At 39.6% G+C, this 13,172-nt stretch overlaps 1 protein-coding gene across 1 annotated transcript in view; it reads left to right on the top strand.

The window, feature by feature from the left end:
- The window catches only part of ASIC5 (acid sensing ion channel subunit family member 5), a gene marked incomplete at its 3' end in the record, with an annotated part of 198,351 nt that overhangs the window by 42,981 nt on the left and 142,198 nt on the right, over window positions 1-13,172 (top strand). The window contains exons 6-8 of the mRNA XM_082249038.1: window positions 1,813-1,976; window positions 3,426-3,518; window positions 5,239-5,269. Coding sequence (XP_082105164.1) covers window positions 1,813-1,976; window positions 3,426-3,518; window positions 5,239-5,269 — 288 coding nt within the window. The remainder of the gene's footprint in view (window positions 1-1,812; window positions 1,977-3,425; window positions 3,519-5,238; window positions 5,270-13,172) is intronic.

Below are 13,172 nucleotides of genomic sequence, written 5' to 3'. Positions count from 1 at the left end.
AATTCCTTCAGGCATCTCTGCTAAATCATAAAAAGAGATGCCAAACACTGATGTCCAGCAATCTTGATACCGTGTCGCTGTTGGACATCAATGTTTGGTACGTTTTATAATTTAGATGAAACTGAGTTGAGGTGAAACAAGTGAAGGAAATGCAGCTACTGTTCCACCCAAATTCGCATATCGTTATACTTTCCTTGGAATAGAGGACTTTTGGAGTATTAAGGTAGGATTATGGTTGTATGGCACAGTTGTGTGATACTTGCTTGAGTCATTTTTCGTTCAAAAAAAAATTAACAGTGTCTCATGCGGATTAAAGCACACCAGCAGATGGTGGACACATTGGTGTGGATACAACAACACAGTATCAGGGCGGAGATATTATTTATCCAGCTTTAATCTCCTACTTATTGGCAGATTATCCTCATTACCTGTACAGATACAGCCAGTGCATGTTAATAGACAAAATGCTAAGTTTTTAATTGGTGACGTAATGCAATGCATACTTTGTGTGAATTAGTTACAGACTATCTGGTGTCTTTTTGTGAAACTTCATACATCTCTGTGCATCTTCATAAATTTAATTAAACCGTCCAGATAATCCTCTTTCTAATCACAGATTATGTTTCAGTATTTTATGCATGTCGGTTTCAATAGCTAACCTATTTTTTAATATTTATTTAAGAGAAGGGTTTTTTTTTAGAAAAACATAATTTTCTAATTCGGTCTTATCAGAAGACTATGGCCCTTCAAAAGCCTCAAAATCGTATATGAAACAGTTTAGATATGTTGGTATTGGAAAATGTCCCTGGAAACTCATTTAAAATGCTGGCAGATTGTTATTGCTTTTTCATTTCATGCAAGCGCCAATTAATCAAAAATGTTTAAAAAGGTTGTAACAATAAAAAAAACAAAACACATTTTTCTTTTAAACTGCATTGTGCTTGTGCAGTGTCATTTTCCCTGATTGATCCTGCCTATTCCTGTGTCCCCCTGTGTGTGCAGACCACGGTAATCATGGCTGCTGAGCCATGGTCAGGTTACGTAACTCGGCCCACAGGCTCTCTCTCCCTTCCTCCCTTCTTGCCTGCCTGCCTGTCAGCTCCTGTGTGTGAGCCACCCCTCCCCTCCTGCCGCTATTCCGTGTAGCAGTAAAGTTAGTGTTTTTGATTACTGGCAGCCCCTCTGTTATAACAAGATATACTACTCTGTACGTGTTTTTTTTTTTTTTTTTTTTAATTCTAATCCTAAATAACTTAATCCACATCTCTGGGATGTGCAGTCACGTGATCTCGTGGAGATCTCATTCCTTTCCATTGTAGTTCTTAGGTCGGGGAAGGAAAGTGGTGGGCGGTCACATGACCGTGCGATGGTGATGTGGATTAAGGTGTTTAAGAATTGAATTAAAAAAAAAAAAACACATACACTGAGTTGTATATCTTACTATAACAGAGGGGGTGCCAGTAATTGATAACACTGACTTAACAACAACTTTTAGAATGTACACAGGCTTTCTCTCTCCTTGTTGTAATAAATCTAAAATCTGCTGGCTTCTTTAAAATACTAAGAAAAACATACTTTGCTTACATGGGCAGTTTAGAAACCTGAAAGGGAAAAGTGAAGTTCCTGCTTGTAACAACTAATCAGTACATGTTAACTATTTATTTTCCTGCACTTTTACTAAATTTCTAAATAATTATAATAATTACAATTTGTGCTACTGGTTGATGACACATCAGCATATAAAATGTGATTCTCTCGCTACTTTTGATTATTTTGTGACATATGTTTTAATTATTTTCCTTTATTTTGTAGTGATTCTGAAGATGTGATGATGATGTTGCTGATGCACTATGGTCCATTAGCAGTTATTGTAGATGCACTTAGCTGGCAGGATTATCTTGGAGGCATAATTCAGCATCATTGTTCCAGCGGTCATTCAAACCATGCTGTCCTTGTAGTTGGCTATGATAAATCAGGTAAGAGATTGATATTTATGACTAATTAATTTGAAATCCTGGGTGTCCCTTAATGGGTTTGATTTGTCCAATACTATACAGTAGTTGTGTCAAATATTTCCTGTAAGGTATTTATTAGGACACTAAATTATCACCATCACCCTTGTTGCCAGTATAACGGTTGTGAAGTATTTATACCTGTAAGCCACAAATTCATACCTTGACTCCATGTTTCTGTAAAATAGTATTTCTTCAATAAATGATTTGTTTTATCATGGCTAACATTTACTAATCTTCTGCAGTAGAAGTTTTTTTATTTGTTTTTTTAAAAAAGTTATCGCTCATTGTCTGGGGAATGTGTAAATGCAGCATAAAGGTACTTTGGGTGCTCAAAGACAAAACATGATTATCAGCTTAACTTTTTGACATTCCCAATTCTAACAGCCTGGGCCAACCATTATCAAGGAGGAGGGGATTTACATCATCTTTCAAACTGAATTCATATATTCTAATATATATACTGTGAAATATATATATATAAAATTATATTTTTATTCATCATAGCTAACTCCTGCCCCATGTTTCTGTTGAATTAGGCCAACAGTGTCTGGAAAAACAAAAGAAAAGCGTGTAGTGTTGACAGAATAGGAGTATATGATTCTACATACATTGTGGGAGATTTACTAAAAGTGGTGTACACAGAATCTTATGCTGCTGTGCATAGTAACCAATCAGCTTCTATCTTCAGCTTGTTTAATTAAGCTTTGGCAATAAAACCTAAAAGTTGCACCAGTTTTAGAAAATCTTCCTCATTGTCTTCAGTGTCCAGGTCCCCAATGGTCTGCTCTGTTGCATCACAGCTGACACTCTCATCCAGTTCCTTGAGGCTTAGAGGGGAGTTTTGTTTTATTAGGGCATTGTAAAAGGCCAGTTAAAATTCTTTACCATATTGGAAGGTCAATGAAGATGTTGGATTGAAAACTATTTTGGCAGTTGACAATCCTTAGGGCTCTGAAAGTCCACAAAGAAGAAGGAAGACACATGAGGTTTGATTTACTAAAATCTGGTGCAGCTCTGCAAAGAAACCAATCAGCTTCCAGTTTGTCAAAGCTTAACTGAACAAGCTAAAGTTAGAAGCTGACCATGCAGAGCTGCACCAGATTTTGAACTCTTCAGTTTTAGTAAATCAACCTCCATTGCATTATACAGATTAATGAATGAGCAAAAAAACATTGAAGTTGCGATTTCTGTCTTTGTATTTGGATTAAGTGGAAATGTGTTTAAGCACTATAAAAGAACCAAAGTATAATCTCTGGAATGCGGTTAAAGTTTTCAGTTCAGTCTTCCTTTATTTACATCAGCTACTGCTTTTCATGGCTGGTACTCATTTCATGCATATGTTTATTTTGTTGTGCTTTAATTTGTAACTTCTGGCATGTGTGGAATATTATTTTTTTTTATGTTTTTTAGGTGATATTCCTTACTGGATTGTGAAAAACTCTTGGGGTACAGGTTGGGGTATAGATGGCTATGTACATATAAAAATGGGAGGTAATTTATGTGGTAAGTTTAAATGATCGCTAAAAACAAATTATCTTTTACTCATTAAATTCACTTCAGTTGGTTAAATTATACCTTTTAGAGCAGTTATCCTTAAACTTACCACTCCCAGGGCTGGGGACATTATTTATATCCATACAGGTTTCTCAGTCACCCTAATCCAATTACAATGGAATGTGTCAAGGCGCATGACGATTGTCCAGTTGTCCAATGATGGAAGGTGTGGAACCTTCCTGTTTTAATAACATAGTTCAATTACCACGCAGGTTTACCGCCCATTCACACTGGCGCGACACGACTTGCTGGAGCGACCTGTGAAGTCGCGGTGCACAGCGCGCACCGCGACCTCGGCGCGACATGCACGGACTTCATATCATTGAAGTCAATGCAAGTCGCCTCCAGGTCGCCCCAAAGTAGTACAGGACCCTTTTTCTAAGTCGGAGCGACTTGTGTCGCTCCTATTAGAACGGGTCCTGTACTATTCAATGGCGAGCGACCCACCACGACTTGTCAGGCGACCAAGTCGCCTGACAAGTCGCGCTAGTGTGAATGGGGTCTTACTCATTTACATCTTTATTAAGCATTGTATTTAATAATTTTCAGTCAGGCTGGAAAAAGCATGTGATCTGTTTTATAGCAACAAACCTCCAACCAATGTTTTCCTGCAGCTCTTGAAGAATAAATCAAAACTGTTCTTCATTACAAAGCTTTTTATTGACATTTATGAAAATCAAAAGATTCCCTATATGAAATGTTTATGGCCATCCCACAGCATTTCAGTTGTATTGAGATCTGGATCCAACTTGGCTCTTCCTTAATACATATTTTCTTCAGTTTGAGTCATTCCATTGTCTAGTTAGTCATTTATTTTTTTCAGTGATTATAAATCCTTTTTTGATTAGACAATGTAACTTGGAGGGGTGAAATAATAAAATATATAAGTGCTGCGCAAATATAATATATGTAATATATATTGACAAATCAAATAAACATTATTTTAAAGTGCAAAATATAAATATATTGGTGAATGCATATATATATAAAAAAAATCTGTAGTGTGATAGCTAACCATCAAAATTAAAAATAAAATTAATATTAGAAAAAAAAAATATATATATATATATATAATCCGTGAATCAATAAGAGAACAGTCCTAATCACCAGTGCTCAAAAAAAAAAAGTTGACAATCCGTGAACTGTGGTTAATAAGACGGTTTGTCGGATGTATCACCTCCACTTTTGTGACACCCAACCCCCCCCCGTTAGGTGTGTGCTCCCCTCATGGAGTGTGACCTCGCAATTAAGCTTGGTCAGTAACCGCATGTAAATCCCAGCAGGGAAAGGGTGGATGATCTCCCACCCTTCCATGGTATTGCTTTACAAATGCCATTCTTGCTCTGTATTTTTCTTACAGTGGGAAAAATTTAAGAGACTTCTTCACCTATTTCAGTTCTGCATGTTGTACCCTTGCTGTGATCTTTGCAACTATTTCCTAGCAGCAGTGCTGTGTTTGCTCAATATGTGGACAGCTTGTTTTTCCTTTAGAAATGTTTTTGTAGCATTTTTACCTTTTCTTTGATCTTATGAAATGTCTTTTTATCAGTTTGTATTATAAGATGTGTGACCTATATTCTCCAATTCCATCTGAATATAGTACAACAATTAGCACTATATTATTTCACCAGAAATGAGTGTTTTTTTTTTGTTTTTTTTTTTTTATCAGGAATTGCGGACTTTGTAGCTTTTCCCGAGATGTGATTTGTGAAAGGGATATAAACACGAATGAATGTCTTCATGAAGATGCATCATCAAAATCGATTATCGTAACGGGCAAAATATTGTTTTACAGGCAAAGTTTACCTTCACAAGATTCTCTTTTTTGGATAGCGCGGTAAAGAAGCCTTAGCAGTGTGACCATATATATTTATTTTTTTTTGCACTAACTGTTAGAATTTTTGGGCTCCACCCCCTTTTCTCAGCACATGGAATACCTAAAAGCTTAGCAAAAACACACAAGCACAGGGTAATTGAAGGGTGAAAATGAGTCCAATAAGGAGTAAAGAAGAGGACTAAGGAACAGTGGGGGAGGGGGGGGGCGTGCAGAGTTGAGGATGGTCATAAAATTATTTGATAGGGATTAAAGCCTCGTACACACGCACCGATTGTTGGCCGACCGATCGGCCGTCTTTTGTCCAGTGTTGCCGACAGAAACCAACTTCAGAAGTGATGTCATGTTCTGGTTTACTTTCCGTGTTTTTTTCTTCTCTGAGCATGCCCAGTCTTGCTCATCACATTTTTGTCTGCCAAAATCTGTACTGACTGAAGAACAATCGGCCGTTCTGTTGACGGCCAACAAAAATTTTATAGCATGCACACCAGATTTTGTTCGGCCGAAAAGTCGCAGTCGGTTGTCGGAAGCATCATACTAACAAGCCGACAATCGGCCGATCGGACGTTGGCCGAAAATTTATGGCCAACAATCGGTGCGTGTCTACGGGCCTTTAGAAAGCTATGATACACATTCAGTCTGCTATCTCTCATGTGAAACAGGATTCTCATTTTATGTCCAATCATTTTCCTTCCCTGATATATTTAACACCCCCTTTCTTCCCAAACAATCAAAACTTTAATGATTTATGGATTGTCCTGGCTGTGAAAAATGATGTCCCACAAGTGTGCAGTAATCGTCTTCCTTATGTTCTTTTGTGGTGTGTCTATGTAGGTTTATTATTTTATGTTTTTTTGTCCTGTTTCACCAATATAACATCTTAGTTGCACTTGTTGCATAGAATGTGGTACTCTACATAACTAAAGGTGCAGCTGTATGATCCAGCAATATTGAAAGTTATGTGTAATAAGTTTTTATTGATTAATGTGGCTGCACAGCTTGCAGCGTGTATTGTTGCAAGGTTTTGTTTCCTTGTCTGTCCCAATATTCAGAATCAAATTTCCTTTTGGTTAATTGTCTGTTTTTTTTTTTTTTTTATTGTAGGCATCAACATAGGAATAGGGTAGCAATTGCAACTCCGCTCATGCTCCAGGTAGCTTGGGCAGCAAGAGAAGCAGGGATAGAAAAACTGAAAGCTCAAAAGCCTTTTTAAGTTAAAGCAACAATAAACCCAAAACCAAATATATAATATACTCAAGCTTGCCAATCATTAGCTGGGGCGACTGCATTAGTTTGCTTTTTAGGCTTTTTCCCCTCTGTTTTCGCCTGGTGATCTGGCCAGTAGCACACCTTCTGTATCAGAGTGCCCCCAATCTGAATGAAGGAGCACAGGGGGCACAACAGAGAGCAGCATTGACAGTCTGAGGGGAGGGGAGTATTCGTGTATCTAAATCTGCATCTAACATTAACAAATTGAAGACAAACCTAAGCTCACACTTTTTAAGCAGTTACAGCGAACAGTTTTTTTTTTTTTTTTTTTTTTTCCCTTTTGGGATAAAGGTTTTACATAAATAAATAAAAGCTAATCATTTTAAGCACCCCTGTCAGTGTTAAATGGTTTGTCCCATTTCTGTAACTGATACATTCTGCTAGACCGCTTGTTCTGTTGGAAAACAACAGACTAAAGCCTCGTACACACGCACAGATTGTTGGCCGACCGATCGGCCGTCTTTTGTCCAGTGTTGTTTGTTGGTTGAAATGTGCTCTACACTTGCACTGGACTTTTGTTGGCCAACAAAAAACAACTTCAGAAGTGATGTCATGTGATGGTTTACTTTCCGTGTGTTTTTTCTTCTCTGAGCATGCCCAGTCTTGCTCATCTGATTTTTGTCTGCCGAAATCTGTACTGACTGAGGAACAATCGGCCGTTCTGTTGTTGGCCAACAAAAATTTTATAGCATGCACACCAGATTTTTTTCGGCCGAAAAGTCGCAGTTGGTTGTCGGAAGCATCATACTAACAAGCCTACAATCGGCCGATCGGACGTTGGCCGACAATTTACGGGTAACAATCTGTGCGTGTCTACGGGGCTTTACTCACCAGGTAGAAACAGTGGAAAGAAAGCAAAAAAAAAGAAAACGAATGCAGCCATCACATTTAAGAATCCGTAAGCGGCAATAGAATAAATGTTTGCTTTTGGGTTTATTACTGCTTTAGAGCTGGTTCACACCACATGTAGTTCTGCGTGTTTTTTTCTGCACCAAAAATGAATGGATAGTAGATTATATGGTTTCCAACGGCATAGTTCACCCCAGTGTAGTCAGTTCCAGAAAAAAAAAGTAGAACATGCTGCATTTTTTTTCTGCACTGAACTGTACTGCAGTGCAGTAAAATGCATACAAAACGCACTGGTAGGCACATATCCTTATTTAAGGTGAAGAAAAAAATAGGGGAAAAATGCACCGGAATCCGTCAACAACACGCATGCAGAAACACATCCAGACTGTGTTTCTATGATGTGAATTGGCCATTAATGTTAGTTCCAGTCAAATAGTGCTTTTAGAGAACTTAAAATTCAACAAAAACAATAATTTGGAGATTCTTGATAAAAATAGAAATGAATGTTTGCGGATGTATGTGATCCATGTGAATGAAGACAAAAGTATATACACTGCTCAAAAAAAATTAAAAGAACACTTTGAAAACACATCCGATCTCAATGGGGGAAAATATCATGCTGGATATCTATACTGATATTGACTAGATAATGTGTTAGAAACTAAAGGATGCCACATCGTTTGATGGAAATGAAAATTATTAACTTACAAAGGGCTAAATTCAAAGTGAAAAAATTATACATCAGGCTAGTCCATTTTGCTAAAATGTCATTGCAGCAACTCAAAATGGTACTCAGTAGTTTCTATGGCTCCCACATGCTAGTATGCATGCCTGACAACATCAGGGCATGCTCCCAATGAGATGACGAATGGTGTCCTGGGGTATTTCCTCCCAGGTCTGGACCAGGGCATCGCTGAGCTTCTAAACAGACTGAGGGGCAATCTGCCGGTGTCGGATGGACTGAAACATAATGTCCCAGAGGTGTTCTATTGGATTTAGGTCAGGCGAGCGTGGGGGCCATTCAATGGTATCAATTCCTTCATTCTACAGGAACTTGGTGTATACTCTCGCCAAATGAGGCCGGGCATTGTCGTGCACCAGGAGGAACCCAGGACCCACTGCGTAGGGTCTGAGGATTTCATCCCGATACCTAATGGCAATCAGGGAGCCATTTTCTAGCCTGTAGAGGTCTGTGTGTCCCTCCATGGATTTGCCCTCCCCCCCCCCCCCCCCCTCCACAAACCATCACTGACCCACCACCAAACCGGTCATGCTTAACAATGTTACAGGCATGATAACATTCTCCACAGCGTCTCCAGACCCTTTCAGGTCTGACACGTGCTCAGGGTGAACCTGCTCTCATCTGTGAAAAACACAGGGCGCTAGTGGCGGACCTGCTAATTCTAGTGTTCAGTAGCAAATGCCAATAGAGCCTCCACGATGCCGGGCAGTGAGCACAGGGCCCACTAGAGGACGTCATGAAGTCTGTTTCTGATTGTTTGGTTAGGCATTTACACCAGTGGCCTGCTGAAGGTCATTTTGTGCTCTGGCAGTGTAAAACACTTTCATATATATTCCTGCGCTTATGGTGTAAGTGAAAAGAATATATTAATGTGGGTTGCTGCTCTAGAAGGTGATGTGCCTTTTAAATAGTGATAGTGTATTTAGAGAGCACTATATATGAATATAAACAATAATAAGTATCAGTCAACCATGAATGAATATTACAAATAAATCAAATAAAATGCATCATAATTCACATAAAGCCCATTATCTCAAATCTTGTGAATAATGAAGTAAAGTTCTATCGTGCTAAAGTGTCAAGTGCTGTAAACTCAAATGCGGTGCAAATCGTGCTCCCCTTCTATGTGCCCACTCACTCACCACTCCAATGAAAGGAGTCCTATGAGCTTGTGCAGATATCTTGCGTCTGCTGAGCTTTATGGTCCTTCGTTACTCCCTAATAATTATTCAATAGGATGCTCATATATGGTGTAAATAAATGGCAGAGAAAGATGCACATAGCGTAATTCTGTTTTATTATAAAATTAAATAGATTAAAACATATCCACTTACATGGTATAGGAACAAATAAGCATACAAGCCTTAGATTGATCAGGAATTAGGTATGGAGGGAGGAATATTACGTTATAAATATACATAATTTTTTTTTTTTTTTTCTAGCCCATGGTGTGTGAACACACTCAAACTAACACCAGGTGCATAAAAAAGTGCACACACGCAAACGTGAGAACACAAAAAGGTGCACAGGGTGTGCGGAAAGTCAACCTCCGAAGAGGACGGACCCTGACCTTGATCCCCCGGGGCACAAGACTCCTGACAGGGACTAGGGTACTCACTATGGCCTGTCCAGCCGAAACCAGGCAGATCCCGTTCTCTGGGAGGACTGCCGAAACAGCCCACCCCAAGTACTATGTGTGGCTCCCCTGAAGAGAGAGGGCGAACTAAGCTAGAAGGCCATATCCACCCCCTTTCAAGACTTTCAAGGTAGGCCTGAGGACCCACACCCTACTCATCGTGAAAACGTGAGATAGGAAAGTGACAAAACCTACAAAGAAAAACACACAACATACAAGAGTGGGGAAAGGGGAAGTGGAGAAGTGCGGTGGTGTCAAGGTGCAGGACCTTGACAGGCCCTTCGGCCAGGAATAAAAAAATTCCTCTGGTCCCAGCCAAAAGGTCCGTCCCAAGAGGCAGGTGTGAAAAAAGTGTGTTTGTTGCAGTGACCAAGGTGCCAAAAACTCAAGGTGAGCTCCCCCACCAGTGAGAATTATGGCACCCTTGGGCTGCCACCCCAGGAGCACATACACCACGGGCTTCTTTTGGTCCCAGCCTTCAGCCAGACCAGCGTAGCCCATCCCTATAAATATACACAATACATCACCTGAAGGGTATCCTTTGATAACGTCCTGTGGGATGGACAAACCACGTCGGTTGACCTCGGATGGTGACGTCATTTTAGGTCGGTGAGACGCAGGTCGTTGTGAACCTCCTGGTTTTATGCTTATTTTTTCCTATACCATCTGAGTGGATATGTTTTAAACTATTTGACTTTATAATAAAACTGAATTACGCTATGTGGATCTTTCTTTGCCATTTATTTACACCATGTACAATATCTCACAAAAGTAAGTACAGCCCCCACATTTTTGTAAAAATGTATTATATCTTTTCATGTGACAACACTGAAGAAATGACACTTTGCTACATATGTAAAGTACAATGTAAAGTAGTGAGTGTGCAGCTTGTATAACAGTGTGAATTTGCTGTCCCCTCAAAATAACTCAACACACAGCCATTAATGTATAAATCGCTGGCAACAAAAGTGAGTACACCCCTAAGTAAAAATGTCCAAATTGGGCCCAATTAGCCATTTTTCCCTCCCCAGTGTCATGTGACTCATTAGTAGTACAATGTGTTAGGTGTGAATGGGGAGCAGGTGTGTTACATTTGGTATTATCGCTCTCACTCCCTCATACTGGTCACAGGAAGTTCAACCTGGCACCTCATGTCAAAGAACTCTCTGGGATCTTAAAAAAATAATTGTTGCTCTACATAAAGATGGCCTAGGCTATAAGAAGATTACCAAGACCCTGAAACGGCTGCAGCATGGTGGCCAGGACCATAGAGCGGTTTAGCAGGACAGGTTCCACTTATAACATCCTCGCCATGGCCGACCAAAGAGGTTGAGTGTACGTGCTCAGCGTCATATCCAGAGGTTGTCTATTGGAAATAGAAGCATGAGTACTGCCAGCATTGCTGCAGGGGTTGAAGGGGTGGGAGGTCAGTCTGCCAGTGCTTAGACCATATGCCGCACATTGCATCAAATTGGACTGCATGGCTGTCATCCCAGATGGAAGCCTCTTCTAAAGATGATGCACAAGAAAGCTCTCAAACAGTTTGCTAAAGACAAGCAGACTAAGGACATGGATTACTGGAACCATGTCCTGTGGACTGATGAGATCAAGATAAACCTATTTGGCTCAGATGGTGTCAAACGTTTTTGGCGGCAACCAGGTGAGGAGTACAAAGACAAGTGTGTCTTGCCTACAGTCAAGCATTGTGGTGGGAGTGTCATGGTCTGGGGCTGCTTCCCGCACTGGGGAGCTACAGTTCATTGAGGGAAACATGAATGCCGACATATACATTGACATACTGAAGCAGTGCATGATCCCCTCTCTTCAGGGACTGGGCCCCAAAATACTTTTCACAGAGATTAAACAAGTGCAGCATAAATATCATAATCTGTGACTATTGGCAGACAAGACATTGAGTCAAACAGGTACTATTTGGGTGTAAGCTCCTGTCCTTTGTCCTCATCTGCTGTTACAGTGCAGACAAATAGAATATAAATATTTCAGTGTTTAAACTGCCATATGTTATCTCTCAAAGGACAAGGATAGAAAAGGCAGAGGTAAGAGGTTTATTTTTGGAAAGCAGAAGGGTATCTCTGGATATATTAAACATGTTTAGCCTAGACATAACCTAAAATGAAAAATCAATCCAGTAGGTGCTGCTGTGTTGTGACCTAGAATGGAGGGGTTTGACCTTCATATACTGAAAAAAGAAGCTCCAGCATAAGATTTTTTGGGCCGCTAACTGTTAAGGGCTCACAATACAAGCCTATATCTGACAATCTTTTTGAAAATATTTTGTTTAATTACTTATGTATATATATTATGTAAATATTCATTTTTTCCGAGAATAAAGCACACACACAATATCAATAGAAAAGGAAATAATGTATTTGAATATTATAAAGAGGCGGCAACATACACATTTATAGACATTCCAAAAATTGTAAGTTAATTTTAAGTGATGAAGGGCTATGTATTGATTTTGTATAAATAAAGTATTTTAAGTTACAACAAATGTGTCATTTTTAAATAATGTTTCTTTACATATATATATATCTATATATAGTCCAGGCCAGGTGTCTATATGTACACACACATACTCTTGGCCGGAACCATGTTAAGTTTGGCATCTTTACTAATACTGCGTTGAGTAGTTTATACATTCAAATATCTACATAGAACTTCAAATATGCTTGTTTTCCCTATTGACTTGTGAAACCATGCAAGAATACTACGATTTTAAGTATATATGTTTTTTTGATTTAAAGAGTTTTTGTTTTTCTCTTAAATACTGTAAGACAGAATTATTTTGTGTGTTTAGCCTTTGAATAAATTCAGATATAATAATTTACAAAGACATGACGTCACCCTATTAACCACTTGCCGACTGCCGCACGACTATTTACGTCGGCAGTCAGCCCCTCACAGGCAGAGCGACGTAGGTCTACGTCGCTAGCCTGTAAGGGTGTGGGGAGCGAGTGTGCGCCGCGCCTGTCACGGACCCCCCCGCGCGTATGCCCTCGCGATCGTCCGTGACAGCGGGAGAAAGGCAGACGGCTAGTGTAAACAAAGCCGCCTGTCAGTTCTCCCTGTGTAAGAATGATGATCAAACGGTTCTACTAGGTAGGACCGTTGATCACTGTTCTTACACACACAGCCACAGCCAATCACAGTTAGAAGCACGCCCCTAGGACACACTTAACCCCTCCCTCTCCAATACAGTTAACTCCTTCACTGCCAGTGTCATTTTTACAGTAACAGTGCATATATATA

Source organism: Pelophylax lessonae (genome assembly GCF_965119305.1).
Source record: "Pelophylax lessonae genome assembly, chromosome: 1".
In the NCBI taxonomy this organism is placed as follows: Eukaryota; Metazoa; Chordata; class Amphibia; order Anura; family Ranidae; genus Pelophylax; species Pelophylax lessonae.
Note: the sequence above shows the minus strand (reverse complement) of the source record. Positions and strands in the feature narration are given on the sequence as shown.